The sequence below is a fragment of the Nerophis lumbriciformis genome, linkage group LG31, assembly GCF_033978685.3.
Source record: "Nerophis lumbriciformis linkage group LG31, RoL_Nlum_v2.1, whole genome shotgun sequence".
Taxonomy (NCBI): domain Eukaryota; kingdom Metazoa; phylum Chordata; class Actinopteri; order Syngnathiformes; family Syngnathidae; genus Nerophis; species Nerophis lumbriciformis.
In genome coordinates, this window is record NC_084578.2 from 21,434,314 (window position 1) to 21,451,154 (window position 16,841).

General features: G+C 42.3%; 1 protein-coding gene across 3 annotated transcripts; it reads right to left on the bottom strand.

Moving 5' to 3' along the window:
• Positions 1-7,635: 7,635 nt before the first annotated feature.
• LOC133574313 (uncharacterized) lies at positions 7,636-15,384 on the bottom strand. 3 transcript variants are annotated; one of them, XM_061926462.2, is made up of 3 exons: positions 15,012-15,384; positions 14,882-14,928; positions 7,636-12,280 (listed from the first exon to the last, which is right to left on the bottom strand). In XM_061926462.2, the coding sequence occupies exons 2-3, from the start codon at positions 14,892-14,894 to the stop codon at positions 11,277-11,279; spliced, it is 1,017 nt and encodes a 338-aa protein (XP_061782446.1). In that variant the 5' UTR covers positions 14,895-14,928; positions 15,012-15,384; the 3' UTR covers positions 7,636-11,276. The 3 variants fall into 3 exon arrangements, with proteins under 3 accessions (XP_061782446.1, XP_061782445.1, XP_061782444.1); XM_061926461.2 differs by having other exon boundaries at positions 14,882-14,931; XM_061926460.2 differs by lacking the exon at positions 14,882-14,928.
• Positions 15,385-16,841: the final 1,457 nt, after the last annotated feature.

Consider the following 16,841-nt stretch of genomic DNA (forward strand, 5'->3'; position numbering starts at 1 on the left):
ACTAAGACATTCAAAAATGTAAGTCTTAAAGCGAGTGGAGCAAACTCGGTGCAAAAGTTGTAAAGATGTGCACAATTTAAAAACTTTATTTTTAATCCCAGCAGTATGTAGAGAATAAACTAAAATCAAAGTGAGTGTGCACAATTTAAAAACTTTATTTTTAATCCCAGCAGTATGTAGAGAATAAACTAAAATCAAAGTGAGGCACTGATATTACATTTGTATACTTAAATTTCAATGATGCTCATTAAGATAATTAACTTAATTTTTTTTAATTTCCTGCAAATCAAAGGTTGACAGCATTAGCAACCACTCTTACACACTCTGAACATGTTCTGTGAGTAAGTCTATTGACATGCTTTCCTACTACATGCAGGGGTGGAATTGTTTTGACTTCAAAAAGTGGGGGTAATCACAATTGAATTTAGTAAGAAGGCATTTGTGTGGCATTGTGAACTGACCCCACATTTTTAAAATCTGAAAATCTACACTGAGCTTTTTTTAAAAATCTGCAGTTATGCCACAGGGTAGAGTCCTCAGGCTCTTGCTTTTTCTTATGTTCATTGATCTGCCTCCCACCTTGACAATTCATCTCACCATGCAATTTCCACCAATGATTTGCGACAGGACGTGTAGGCATCTGACTGGTGCATTACTTTCAACGCAAGCACAGCAGGAAACCGATAAGTTACACCCTTTCATGCATAACCAGCTAAAACCCACCTACTCATTGTGCAGTCATTACCAACACACTTTAATGCCATGTTACAAGTCTTGTCCCCGCACCCCAAAAAATAAAACATTTAAATCTTAAGTCTGTTAAGGGACCGTCAATGTTTATCAATCAATGTTGAAATCACGAATGTCTCAAAGGGCTGCACAAGCCACAACAACATCCTCGGCTCAGATCCCACATCAGGGCAAGAGAAAAACTCAACCCAATGGGACAATGAGAAACCTTGGAGGGGACTGCAGATGTGGGGAGCTCCCCTGGGCGACCGGTGCAATGGACGAGTGGATCTAGCATAATATTGTGAGTCCAGTTCATAGTGGATCTAACATAATAGTGAGAGTCCAGTCCATAGTGGGGCCAACAGGAGACCATCCCTAGCGGGGACGTCCCCAACCGATGCACAGACGAGCGGTGCACCCCGGGTCCCGGCTTTGGACAGCCATCGCGTCCACCGAACCTGTGCCCTCCCCCCTCCATGAAGGAGAGGGGGGCAGAGCAGAAATGAAACGGCAGATCAACTGGTCTAGAAGGTCTATTTAAAGGCTAGAGTATACAAATGAGTTTTAAAATGGGACTTAAATGCTTCTACTGAGGTAGCATCTCTAACTGTTACCGGGAGGGCATTCCAGAGTACTGGAGCCCGAATAGAAAACGCTCTATAGCCCGCAGACTTTTTTTGGGCTCTGGGAATCACGAATAAGCCAGAGTTCTTTGAAAGCAGATTTCTTGCCGGGACGTATGGTACAATACAATAAGCAAGATAGGATGGAGCTAGACCGTATAGTATTTTATACATAAGTAGTAAAACCTTAAAGTCACATCTTAAGTGCACAGGAAGCCAGTGCAGGTGAGCCAGTATAGAGGTGTAATATGATCAAACTTTCTTGTTCTTGTCAAAGGTCTAGCAGCCGCATTTTGTACCAATTGTAATCTTTTAATGCTAGACATAGGGAGACCCGAAAATAATACGTTGCAGTAATCGAGACGAGATGTAACGAACGCATGAAAAATGATCTCAGCGTCGCTAGTGGACAAAATAGAATGAATTTTAGCAATATTATGGAGATGAAAGAAGGCCGTTTTAGTAACACTCTTGATCTGTGACTCAAACGAGAGAGTTGGGTCGAAGATAATACCCAGATTCTTTACCGGATCGCCTTGTGTAATTGTTTGGTTGTCAAATGTTAAGGTGGGATTAATAAATAGGTGTCGGTGTCTAGCAGGACCGATAATCAGCATTTCCGTTTTCTTAGTGTTGAGTTGCAAAAAGTTAGTGGACATCCATTGTTTAATTTCATTAAGACACGCCTCCAGCTGACTACAATCCGGCGTGTTGGTCAGCTTTAGGGGCATGTAGGGTTGGGTGTCATCAGCATAACAGTGAAAGCCAACACCGTATTTGCGTATGATGTCACCTAGCGGCAGCATGTAGTTGCTGAAGAGGGCAGGGCCAAGAACCAAACCCTGGGGAACTCCACACGTCACCTTAACACAGGGCCGGCCCGTGGCATAGGCCGTATAGGCAAATGCTAAGGGCGCCGTCCATCAGGGGGCGCCACGCCAGTGCCACAAATGTTGGAGAAAAAAAAAGAAAAAAGAAAAAGTTGGTACTATTATTTCTAAATACAAAAAATAATCCCACGTTAATTAAAATGCAAAGTAAAGCCTATTTAATAGAAATATTATTTGTTACAACATTACGCCCCCTCCCCCCCCTGTCCCCCCGCACGGTGCGCCCCCTCCCTTCCCGTATCATGACTCTTTTTGGACGTCACCACATCAAAAAATCAACACAAGATGTCAAAACGGCCAAAACTGTCAGGTGCCCAGGGAAGAAAAAAGAGAAAAGAAGAGGAGGAGAAACGAGAAAAGACAGAGGTAGCAGGTAGGTGAGCCGAACATGAAATTATTTGTCTGTTACAGAATGTGATAAGCTAATGTCACATGATTCGGCAATTGCTAATCAATAAATAGCTAGTTCTGTTTTAACGTCGGGTTAATATTGTGGAGGGGGCTAAATTGTTATGGAAAATAATAATGTAACGTTAGGTAATTACAGTACTCCCACCTTACATTTTTCAGGGACATTTGTATTAGATCTTTTAAGCAGCTGTTTTTTGTTTACATTGTTATTGCCTTCTGGTTAGCTATGTTTGCCCTGCAAGTAATAGTCACTTTTCCACCCCTTTATATATTAGGTATAGTTGTAAGTAAAAAAAAAAAGGTCAAAGACAAAGCTATTCGGTTTCTTGTGAGTATATACACTTCACTGCCGATGTGGGGGGGCGCCACCTAAAATCTTGCCTAGGGCGCCAGATTGGTTAGGGCCGGGCCTGCCTTAACATAGTCCCAGGTCACATTGTTATGGGAGACGCACTGCATCCTGTCAGTAAGATAAGTGTTAAACCAAGACAAGGCTAAGTCTGACATACCAATACATGTTTTGATACGCTCTAATAAAATATTATGATCGACGGTATCGAAAGCAGCGCTAAGATCAAGAAGCAGCAACATAGATGACGCATCAGAATCCATCGTTAGCAATAGATCATTAGTCATTTTTGCGAGGGCTGTCTCCGTAGAGTGATTTGCCCTGAAACCGGATTGAAAGGGTTCACAGAGATTTTTAGACGCTAAGTGTTCATTTAGCTGCTGTGCAACAATTTTTTCGAGGATTTTCGAAATAAACGGAAGGTAGGACACCGGCCGGTAGTTTACCATGAGGTCAGGATCAAGGTTAGGTCTTTTGAGCAGAGGATGAATAACCAAAAGACAAACCAAACCAAACAAAAAGAGAGAGACTATTTTGGAGGGGGATATCCGTCGTATATACAGTCATATCTGAGTTAAGAGACCATCTAGCCCAAAGGCCAGGGTTACCATTTACAAGGCCTACAAAAACCTTTTATGGAATACGCATCACCCATTTGGATTTGAGCGGGTAGTACATGCTCTCCTTAGGGGGGCAGATATAAGTTTTACTGCTTTCTGCTCCTTTTTGTTCAATATTTGAAATGTTGATTAGAAGGATGCAGTGTTTTGTCAGTGGTCAGCTCACTATGGCTCTTTAAAGGCCTACTGAAACCCACTACTACCGACCACGCAGTCTGATAGTCTATATATCAATGATGAAATCTTAACATTGCAACACATGCCAATACAGCCGGGTTAACTTATAAAGTGCAATTTTAAATTTCCTGCGAAACTTCCGGTTGAAAACGTCTAGGTATGATGACGTATGCGCGTGACGTCGATGGTTGAAACGGAAGTATTGGGACGCCATTGTATCCAATACAAAAAGCTCAGTTTTCATCGCAAAATTCCACAGTATTCTGGACATCTGTATTGGTGAATCTTTTGCAATTTGTTTAATGAACAATGGAGACTGCAAAGAAGAAAGCTGTAGATGCGATCGGTGTATTAGCGTCTGGCTACAGCAACACAACCAGGAGGACTTTGACTTGGAGAGCAGACGCGCTATCCGACGCTAGCCGCCGACCGCATCGATGATCGGGTGAAGTCCTTCGTCGCTCCGTCGATCGCTGGAACGCAGGTGAGCGTCGGTGTTGATAAGCAGATGAGGGTTGGCGTAGGTGGAGAGCTAATGTTTTTATCATAGCTCTGTCGAGGTCCGGAGCTAAGTTAGATTCAATGGCGTCCTTAGCTACAGCATTGTTAAGCTTCGCCAGGTTGGAAAGCATTAACCGTGTAGTTACAGGTCCATGGTTTAATAGTATTGTTGATTTTCTGTCTATCCTTCCAGTCAAGGGTTTATTTATTTTGTTTCTATCTGCAGTTAAGCCCGATGCTATCACGTTAGCTCCGTAGCTAAAGTGCTTCACCGATGTACTGTCGTGGAGATAAAAGTCAGTGTGAATGTCCATTTCGCGTTCTCGACTCTCATTTTCAAGATGATATAGTATCCGAGGTGGTTTAAAATACAAATCCGTGATCCACAATAGAAAAAGGAGAGAGTGTGGAATCCAATGAGCCCTTGTACCTAAGTTACGGTTACAGTTACTGCACTCTAATACTTCACTCTCACGTTCCTCATCCACAAATCTTTCATCATCTTTCAATCATGGCTCAAATTAATGGGTTAATCGTCGCTTTCTCGGTCCCAATCGCTCTCGCTGCTGGTGTAAACAATGGGGAAATGTGAGGAGACTTTCAACTTGTGACGTCACGCTACTTCCGGTACAGGCAAGGCTTTTTTTTATCAGCGACCAAAAGTTGCGAACTTTATCGTTGTTGTTCTATACTAGCAAAAATATGGCAATATCGCGAAATGATCAAGTATGACACATAGAATGGATCTGCAATCCCCGTTTAAATAAAAACATTTCATTTCAGTAGGCCTTTAAGATTGATTGCTCCATTCACCATTCCTGCCTAGCAGTTGCTACAGAACCTTTGAAGGAGAAGCTTGTGGTGGGATGACTCTAGTCCTCATTCCCCTTTTCTAAGGTGATTGAAGGGTTCAATGTAGAGCACTGTTCTAAACCCAGACATTTTGGAGACCCTCACAGCACAACTTCACCACTTCTCCGTCGCCAGTCAATTTGGATATGGAGCAGTGGTGTATTTGAGGCTCCAAAGTGATGACACAGTTTACATTAAAATTTTCTTGGGAATGGCCAGACGTTACTAGTGATTCCCAGAGCCCCAAAAAAGTCTGCAGGCTATAGAGCGTTTTCTATTTGGGCTCCAGTACTCTGGAATGTCCTGCCGGTAACAGTTAGAGATGCTACCTCAGTCATACTTGCCAACCTTGAGACCTCCGATTTCGGGAGGTGGGCGGTGGGGGGCGTGGTCGGGGTGGGGCGGGGCGTGATTGGGGGCGTGGCTAAGAGGGGAGGAGTATATTTACAGCTAGAATTCACCAAGTCAAGTATTTCATATATATATATATATATATATATATATATATATATATATATATATATATATATATATATATAAGACGTACTTGACTTTCAGTGAATTCTAGCTATATATATATTTATTTTATTATATATATATATATACTTGAATTTCTGTGTTCATTTATTTACACATATACACACACATAACACTCATCTACTCATTGTTGAGTTAAGGGTTGAATTGTCCATCCTTGTTCTATTCTCTGTCACTATTTTTCTAACCATGCTGAACACCTTTCGCAGGTACCCAGAAAGGTTTCGAGTACCACCAAAAAAACTGAATCTCTGAAGACAGTATAAAAATCTGTGTTAAAGGTGTACAAATACTGTTTGTATAATAAGCATGTTTTTGTTTACTAAAAATTAAAAAAAAGAATGTGGCTTAAGTACAGTTTTTTAATTGAGCTGCTGCATTTTTTGGTTGGATTGTTTATTTATTTTGAGTAACTTCTACTTCTACTCTAAAAGGGGAGGAATGTAATAGAGTGATCTATGTTTGTCTGTTGCCATCTCCTGGTGAATGTTGGCTATAGCGTACTGGGGTTACTTTTTGGTTGACCAACAATTTACGTGGTGTTGCGCACCTGACGTCAAGTGTGTGAGTCTGTTCTGAAGTCTACAGTAAAGAGAAGTACTTCATCACCTCGCCTGGTTATTGCCTCCAACTCAATATATTACAACAACATTGCTGTTTACGGCAGACAAACTGCTTTACGGTAGAATAAAACATGACTGCTGTTGTTGTGTGTTTTTACCGCGCTGGGAGGACGTTAATGAAACTGCCTAACAATAAACCCACATAAGAAACCAAGAACTCGCCCTCGATCATTCTACAGTTAAAACGTGATTGGGCAGGCATGCTGTTTGTATTGTGGGAAAGCAGACGTGAATACAGGCTGTTGACGAGTCACTCAGGTCCGCATGGAGCTGGAGGGGGCGTGGCTTCCAGCTCCGCCTGAATTTCGGGAGATTTTCAGGAGAAAATTTGTCCCGGGAGGTTTTCGGGAGAGGCGCTGAATTTCGGGAGTCTCCCGGAAAATCCGGGAGGGTTGGCAAGTATGACCTCAGTAGAAGCATTTAAGTCCCATCTTAAAACTCATTTATACAACCTAGACTTTAAATAGGCCCCTATTTAGACCAGTTGATCCGCCGTCTCTCTTTTTTGCTCTGTTTCCCTCTGCTCCGTGGAGATGTTATCAGGTGCCCACAGATCAGTTTCCCCCGAGGATGCACTAGCTGTTCCAAATCGGGACCAGGGATGGACCACTGCTCCATGCATCAGTTGGTGACGTCTCTGCGCTGTTGACGTGTCTACATACAAGAGGATCCACTGCTAGCATCACTATGAACTGGACTCTCACGTTAACTGTATTCACTCAGTATCCATTGCACCGGTCACACAAGGGGCGGCCCCTTCCAAGGTTTCTTGTCGTTCCCTTTGGGTTGAGTTTTTTTTCTTACCCTGATGTGGGATCTGAGCTGAGGATGTCATTGTGGCTTGTGCAGCCCTTTTAGACATTTGTTTTTAAGGGCTATATAAGTAAACTTTGATTGATTGATAATTATATTCTGATGTTAAAGAGATAGCCAATCATGCCGTCAGGACTGGTTGATCATAATGATCTGTACATCGGGAAGGGGGGGAAGCCACTACAATACATGATAGAACTCTTTTGGAAAAGATGGATTTCTGAATACCTACCAATGATGCAAGACAGACAGAAAAGGGCAAGACCAAGGAGAAGTCTAATTCCTGGGGAAATTGTTATCACAGATGCCGCCGCCCCACAAGGATTCTGCTGATTTGGCTGGCTGCCTCGTTTCTATTGGGCACACGCGGACATTCGTCCCAGCGCTGCGTTCACAGCATTTCCAAAAAAAAAGTTTTAAAATTTCCTACACAGCGGGACATTATACTTGTATGTCGTGGTTTACTGTGGTGGATTCCAAAAAGCGCAGAGGAGCGGTGAGAGCGACAAGTCTTTTATTGTCCACACTGTTAATGATTCAAAAAAACAAAAACTACAGTGCCAATAGAACAAAAAGGCACTGCAACAAAAGGCTTAGGCACAAAATCAAAAAACACACGAGGCAAACAGGCAGGCCGGAGGCAATAAACGTCACCGACAACCCGGACCAATTATAGAATCAAACCGTTAATTGTAAGTCATTAGTTTGCATTTGCATAGTGTTATTTGCAAAGTATTTGCTTTACTTCACATGATTAACACAACATATATTTCTATTTGATTTCATTTGTCTTTTATTACTACGTTTACCACAACAACAGCACAAAGTGATTTCCACTTTTTTTCGAGTAACAGCATAGAGGATAACACTCCGGGAGCAATCGCGGTACTTTCTAAATGGTAAATGGATTATACTTATATAGCGCTTTTCTACCTTCAAGGTATTCAAAGCACTTTGAGTCTATTTCCACATTCAACTATTCATACACACATTTACTCACTGATGGTGGAAGCTGCCAAGCAAGGCACGAGCCTGATCCATCAGGAGCAAGGGTGGAGTGTCTTGTTCAAGGACATGGACGTGACTAGGATGGCGGAAGCTGGGATTGAACCAGGAACCCTCTAGCTGCAGGCACGGCCGCTCTACCACCCGAGTCACGCCGTCCCATAGTTAAGTTAAAGTGCTATGGTGTTCATGTCATTAAAGGGGAACATTATCACCAGACCTATGTAAGCGTCAATATATACCTTGATGTTGCAGAAAAAAGACCATATATTTTTTTAACCGATTTCCGAAGTCTAAATGGGTGAATTTTGGCGAATTAAACGCCTTTCTATTATTCGCTCTCGGAGCGATGACGTCATGTTGTGACGTCACATCGGGAAGCAATCCGCCATTTTCTCAAACACATTACAAACACCGAGTCAAATCAGCTCTGTTATTTTCCGTTTTTTCGACTGTTTTCCGTACCTTGGAGACATCATGCCTCGTCGGTGTGTTGTCGGAGGGTGTAACAACACGAACAGGGACGGATTCAAGTTGCACCAGTGGCCCAAAGATGCGAAAGTGGCAAGAAATTGGACGTTTGTTCCGCACACTTTACCGACAAAAGCTATGCTACGACAGAGATGGCAAGAATGTGTGGATATCCTGCGACACTCAAAGCACATGCATTTCCAACGATAAAGTCAAAGAAATTTGCGAGCGGATGAGGGTATGTCTACAGAATATATTAAATGATGAAAACTGGGCTGTCTGCACTCTCAAAGTGCATGTTGTTGCCAAATGTATTTCATATGCTGTAAACCTAGTTCATAGTTGTTAGTTTCCTTTAATGCCAAACAAACACATACCAATCGTTGGTTAGAAGGCGATTGCCGAATTCGTCCTCGCTTTCTCCCGTGTCGCTGGCTGTTGTGTCGTTTTCGTCGGTTTCGCTTGCATACGGTTCAAACCGATATGGCTCAATAGCTTCAGTTTCTTCTTCAATTTCGTTTTCGCTACCTGCCTCCACACTACAACCATCCGTTTCAATACATGCGTAATCTGTTGAATTGCTTAAGCCGCTGAAATCCGAGTCTGAATCCGAGCTAATGTCGCTATATCTTGCTGTTCTATACGCCATGTTTGATTGTGTTGGCATCACTATGTGACGTCACAGGAAAATGGACGGGTGTATATAACGATGGTTAAAATCAGGCACTTTGAAGCTTTTTTTAGGGATATTGCGTGATGGGTAAAATTTTTAAAAAAACTTCGAAAAATAAAATACGCCACTGGGAACTGATTTTTAATGGTTTTAACCCTTCTGAAATTGTGATAATGTTCCCCTTTAAAGACATCAACAAAAACAAAGGAGACTGCTAACAGGCTATTATCCTCCGCCGTGCTGCTGAACAGGAAAAAGCAGAAATGACGTACATTGCGAAAATGACGTTCTCTATGCGTTGGCTAAACACGATAGTGGCACAAAGTGGAATTACAAAATATTCCACATCCCCAAACATGTATTTACTCCATCCATCCATTTTCTACCGCGTATTCCCTTCGGGGTCGCGGGGGGCGCTGGAGCCTATATCAGCTACAATCGGGTGGAAGGCGGGGTACACCCTGGACAAGTCGCCACCTCATCGCAGGGCCAACACAAATAGACAGACAACATTCACACTCACATTCACACACTAGGGCCAATTTTTTAGTGTTGCCAATCAACCTATCCCCAGGTGCATGTCTATGGAGGTGGGAGAAAACCGGAGTACCCGCAGGGAACCCACGCAGTCATGGGGAGGACATGCAAACTCCACACAGAAAGGATCGAACCCAGGACCTTCGTATATTATAATTTTGATGGGTCAAATGCAGAGAATAATTTCGCCACACCTAGTGTGTGTGTGACAATCATTGGTACTTTAACTTTAAACTTAATTTGGGAAGATTGGGATTTTTTTCAACAAAGCTTTTCTTGTGGAATACCTGATGCGGTTTAGCCCCACCCAAATCTGCCTCCAGCCACCCCCAGGTAAATTGAGTTTGAGACCCCTGGTCTAAGGGAATAGCACTTTTTGAGATTCGTTTGTAATTGTGACTTAATACTTAAAAGTGGTTAGAACTATATGCTAGTTTTTATTGCAAATGGGAACCTGCTCAGTGGCCTAGTGGTTAGAGTGTCCGCCCTGAGATCGGTAGGTCGTGAGTTCAAACCCCAGTGGAGTCATACCAAAGACTATAAAAATGGGACCCATTACCTCCCTGCTTGGCACTCAGCATCAAGGGTTGGAATTGGGGGTTGAATCACCAAATGATTATCGGGCGCGGCCACCGCTGCTGCTCACAGCTCTCCTGTGGGGATGGGTCAAATGCAGAGGATAATTTCACCGCACCTAGTGTGTGTTACAATCATTGGCACTTTAACTTTAACAGTTGAAGTTGAACTTTTAGCATCTGTTGGAGCTATTCATTTATTTCTGTATGTAGTGTTTAGGTTGAATTATTCTGAAATAATTTAGTTGCATTAGGATTATATTTGGTATTTGTTTAGTTTAGGTATTTTCTCCCTAATTTGGATGTTTTGTTTCATTTAGGTTACTGTACAAAAGTCTATTGTGTGCAGTTAACTAGTTCTGTAATGTTCCTGTGCCTTTAATTTGGTAATTCAATCTGTGACGTCATTTTCCCCTTCAAGCACGTCTGTCAGAATAGCCCGCTTTCGATCAATTTTGGCAGCCAGCCTTGTGTGCCTTGACGACTAAATGTAAGTTTTGTCATATACATACAGCATCTGAACTGAATGTTGTGCCTTGCTACTTATGCACGTTTGGTGCATCGTATGCAGTGCATCGTATGCTAATTTCAGATGTTTTTGGGTAAATTGAGATCATTAGAAATTAATATCAAAATATCCTTTTTGTGAATGTATTATTCAATTATCTAATTTTTATTAATGAAATATTTAAATGATAATCAAAGCAACTTGAATTTCATACATTTTGTAAAAAATATATATACATTTAATTTTAAACATCAGTTGTGTTGTGGTTACCTTTTTTAAAGTAGAGTTTGATTCGACACTAGTGTCGGATATGTAAACAATACACAACCTTATTTGAGAACCGCTGATCATACAATAAACAAAATGTGTTTTTTTCCCCTCAAGTGTGTGTTTGTGTGTGTCTGTTTAAACCATGTCTTTTAGAGAAACTTTTACCACACAACGAACAAGGAAACGGTTTCTCTCCAGTGTGTATTCTGGTATGTTCCTTAAAATGTGACTTATGATAAAATCCTTTACCGCAAACTGAGCAGGTGAAAGGTTTCTCTCCAGTGTGTCCTCTCATGTGTCGAGCCAGGACAGAACTGTCACCAAAATGTGCTTTGCACACTGAACAGAAAAAAGGTTGCTCAACATCGTGTATTCTGGTGTGTCTTTTTAAACCATCTTTTTTAGAGAATTTTTTACCACACACCGGGCAGAGAAAATGTTTCTCTCTAGTGTGTGTTCCTGCATGTCTTTTTAAACCATCATTTTTAGAAAATCTTTTACCACACACGGAGCAAGAAAAAGGTTTCTCTCCTGTGTGTGTTCTTGTGTGTGCTGTCAAATTTGCCTTCTGAAAGAATGTTTTACCACAAAATGAGCATGAAAAGGTTTTCTCTCCTGAGTGGATCTTCATGTGCATGTTGAGATTTCCCTTGTTGCTAAAGGTTTTGTCACACTGAAAACATTTCCAAGGCATGTTGTCAGTGTGATATAACATTTCAGCTTTAGAGTCTTCATCATCGGTGTCAGAAGAGTGTGACATTGTGTCAACATTATCTGATAGTGGAGCTACGATGGCTGCTTGTGATGCTCCGAAGTGGTCTCCATCAGCTTCTGTTGTCATGCGTTGAGTAGTGGAGCCTGCAAACAGAAACTCCTGCCTCGTCTCTTCATTTACACCATCTTCTTCATCATCTTCACTCTTCACAATGACACCAATCACTGAAAACTTGGTGACATCAACATCCTCCAGTCCTTTAGGAGGCTTTCCCTCCTGACTGATGCTGTGTTCCTCCTCTTCCTCTTTGATGTGAGGGAGTTCCTCAACTTCCTCTTTAATGTGGGGGGGCTGTGGCTCCTTCTGCTCCGCTCTGAGGCTACGTTCTTCACCAATGTCTGCAGGGCGCAAGAAGACAAACAAATTATGTCTTTGGTACTAAGTAGAGATGTCCGATAATATCGGCCGGCCGATATTATCGGCCGATAAATGCTTTAAAATGTAATATCGGATATTATCGGTATCGGTTTCAAAAAGTAAAATTAATGAATTTTTAAAACACCGCTGTACGGAGCGGTACATATCCGGTAAAACACAGACGTAGGGAGCAGTACAAAGCAGTTGCGTCTTCCAGTCAGCAGCCCCTCCCCTCTCCCCTCTCTCACACACAACACAGGAGTTGACAACTGCAGCATGAGAGGTTTACTGGCGACGCTTGATGACCTTATCAAACCGCCGCGAGCGGAACATAACAACAACAAGAGTGTGTTGTTGCCGGTGCTGTAGCCTGGCTAACAAGCGAGCCCGCTCCGTGACTAACTAACGACACCATGTCTATGGTTTGGGATTATTTTAAAGTGTGTCTGACGGATAAAAAACCGGCAATTTGCAATGGCTGCAAAAAGTTGGTTATGCGAGGAGGAACCAAGTCGTCTTCCTTTAATATGAGCAATTTGATCTCCCACCTCTTCAAGAATCATAAGGAGATGCACGATGAATACAAGCGGAAGATGGATGAAAAGCAAACACCGAAAGCAGCTTGCAGTGAACGGAGGTGCCCTGTCTCAATGCAGCATTTCAGAAGCTCTGGCTGACTGCTAGGCCACTTCAAGCACTCACCACTAGCTTGCAGCACATTTGTGTTACTCATACAAATACGTTAGAGCAGGGCAGATTGAGCTCAGTTTATAATTTCCTGTTATACAGTATACCAGGCAGTCTACTAACTTGAGTTGAAGTTGTTCTCTTTTTTTTGGAAAATCGTGTTACTTTGTTTAATGCATCCAGCTGGGCATCACAACAAAATTAGGCATAATAATGTGTTAATTCCACGACTGTATATATCGGTATCGGTTGATATCGGAATCGGTAATTAAGAGTTGGACAGTATCGGAATATCGGATATCGGCAAAAAAGCCATTATCGGACATCTCTAGTACTAAGCCTTCTGGGTAATTTAGGATATAAACATTTAGCAACACATCCATGTCCTCACTTCATAGTTTACATGTATTTATATATTCATTATTTATACAGAGAAAAACAATTACGAACAGATTTTCATTTGCAATGCTGATCCAGCAAAGAGGCAGCATTTACATGACAGAGATGTGTGATGATAATCTTTCATCCTCACAAATTAGCACTATAGATCGCTCAACAGTTCATGAATGCTCTTAATAGGTGCGGGTAAATGTGTTTTAACACAAATTGTTGTTTAAGAATGACAATCATTTTTCAAGCGTAAAATATACACAGAGAATGCTTGCAACTTGTGGATGACAATACACAATAAGAAAGCCTTCAGTGGTGTATCTTTCTGAAATTAATTAATTAATTAAAACAGTAACGTGACAATGAGCTCTGAGTATTTATTTTTTAATGCATTCTATGTCTTTAAACTTGGCATGTACAAGGTGGCTAACAATGCAGCTAATGGGAATACACTATTCCGGACATAAAGCCCTCTACAAAAACACCCCAAAAACCCCCGAGAGGGCCCCACCGGGAGCCGTAGCTGAGGCGATCCGCGAGAAGGGCCCGACGCACATCCAGGGTCACTACCGCGCCCACCGCACCGACACCCCGCCTCGTCCGCCTTCGCCGCGGCCGGCGTCACGCGCAGCAGGTAAGCAGCTTACCTGCCCGCCACCCCCGTGGCCGGGGGCTCGTAACATGAGTCACTCCGCGCGCTCCGCCCGCGCAGCTTACCTGCCCGCCACCCCTGTTGCCGGGGGCGCGTAACAGGGGTCACTCCGCGCGCAGTGCGCTCACGAAAGGGGTGGGGCTCACCCTGGTTGATATAGAGAGCAGGACGGTGGCCATGGAAGTCGGAACCCGCTAAGGAGTGTGTAACAACCCACCTGCCGAATCAACTGCCCCGCCCCCCCAACCCTGCGCCCCCACACATCAAAACCATGCCCCCCTCCGTGCGTCGGTTGAGGTGGGCGGGGTTGGGGGGGGGCGGGGTTTGGTGGTAGCGGGGGTGTATATTGCAGCCCGGAAGAGTTAGGGCTGCAAGGTGTTCTGGGTATTTGTTCTGTTGTGTTTATGTTGTCTTACGGTGCAGATGTTCTCCCGAAATGTGTTTGTCATTCTTGTTTGGTGTGGGTTCACAGTGTGGCGCATATTTGTAACAGTGATAAAGTTGTTTATACGGCCACCCTCAGTGTGACATGTATGGCTGTTGATCAAGTATGCCTTGCAGTCACTTATGGTGAAAAAGCGGACGCGACGACAGGTTGTAGAGGACGTTAAAGGCAGTGCTATCAGGGCACACCCTTAATATTATTGTCCGGGTGAAAATCGGGACAAATTCGAGGGCATAGTTGCCCCGAGAGATTGTCGGGAGGGGCACTGAAATTTGGGAGTCTCACGGAAAAATCAGGAGGGTTGGCAAGTATGTTGCCAGGGTGGGATAGTCATTCAAAGAAGGTGAATTCATTAAAAAGTGCATGTTAGATTTTTTTAAGAAATCTTTTCTGGCGGCCCAGCCTCACCCAGTTTCTGCATCCAGTGGCCCCCAGGAAAATTGAGTTTGAGACCCCTGCTATAGACAATATATTTAGGAATGTTGGTAATATTAAAACATTAACTTAAGAAACATGCGAGGCTAAGAATGAAACAAACCTTCTGTGTGTGACACAACTTGATTTGTCTGGAAAACAGCGTCCAATTCATGTTGTTGCTCGTTCTCTTCTTTTGTTCGAGAATGTTCCTCCTCGTGCTCCGCAATCGTTCTTTCGCACATTTTATGACACAATCACAACACTTTACACTCACACTTTGATCTCTGCGTAGCGATGTCTTTTTGATCACTTCTGGCTTGTTAGCAGCTAGCAATCTAAGCTAGCCCGCAAAGCGTCAAAGTGCGCTTAGTCGAATGTATCCGGATACAAAAAAATAATTAGGGATGATTTACTTTAACACATGACATGAATGCCTACGCACATCCATAATCATAAGTGACAACAACAACAACATCCACGCCTGTCACTACGCGATAGTGACAGGCGAAGACACAATCAGTCCACGCATGCGCAAATGTACGTCACTTCCTTCCTCTCGCATTTTTTTTTTTTACTAATGTTTTGTAGAAAAGACAAAAAAAATTGTAGGAAAAAATATATAATATAAGAAGAAGAAGAGAAGAGTTTTTATTGCCATTGTTTTGAGAACGGGTTCACAAACTAGGAATTTTACTTGGCGCAATCGTGCGACATAAAACACATATAACACAGAATAGATCAAACATGACTGAGCTATCAGATCTTGTTATTGTTCATGTGTCTGATGGCCGAGGGGAAAAAACTGTTCAGGTGGCGGGAGGTGTGGGTCTGGATGGTCCGTAGTCTCCTGCCTGAGGGGAGAGGGGAGAATAGTTTGTGTCCAGGGTGAGAAGAGTCAGCTGTGATGTGGATGGATAAGATGGATAAGGGGTATATAAAAAGAAGCATTATTAAGCAACTAATCACTTTTACTATACTGGTGTAACCGAAAGTTTATATATGTCGCCTATACTGTATAAAACTACAAAATAACAAACACGGAGGCTCCAGTTTTACACGAGGACCACTTTATTTCGTTTGCTTCCAAAACTCCGCTCCACCACACGTGTCACACCACTTCCACTCTTAGCGCCTTCAAAATAAGAGCTCAAGGCACACACTGTATGACAGCTTATAACAGGAATTTAACATCACAAAGAGGCAAGTCCATAAAAATAGGTTACACTGGAATTGCACTGAATGACGATCAAAAGCATAACTGAAATCCAGCAAATCCATTTTTATCTAAATGTTATTTTTTTAACGAGTCAATTCACTTAAATCTATATCTGCAAGCTAAAAACTAGACTTTGCAATTGTCAGTAATATACAGTGTTGGTGGTGGCGACTTGTCCAGGGTGTACCCCGCCTTCCGCCCGAATGCAGCTGAGATAGGCTCCAGCACCCCCCGCGACCCCGAACGGGACAAGCGGTAGAAAATGGATGGATATATATATATATATATATATATATATATATATATATATATATATATATATATATATATATATATATATATATATATATATATATATATAATACCATGAATTGATTAACGTGGACCCCGACTTAAACAAGTTGAAAAACGTATTCGGGTGTTACCATTGAGTGGTCAATTGTACGGAATATGTACTGTACTGTGCAATCTATTAATAAAAGTTTCAATCAAAGAAGACATTATTACTAGAATGAGATTAGGACATACATATCTAAATAATTCATTGACATTGATAGGTAAACATAATACAGGGCTGTGGGACTGTTGCCATCAGATAGAAAGTGTGGGACATGTTTTAATACAATGTAGGAAATACAATAGAGAAAGGGAAATACTGGGAAATAAGTTAGCGAAAGAGAAGGTTAGGTTAGTAGTGGAAGGTATTTTAGGAATGCATTTGGAACACGTAGGATA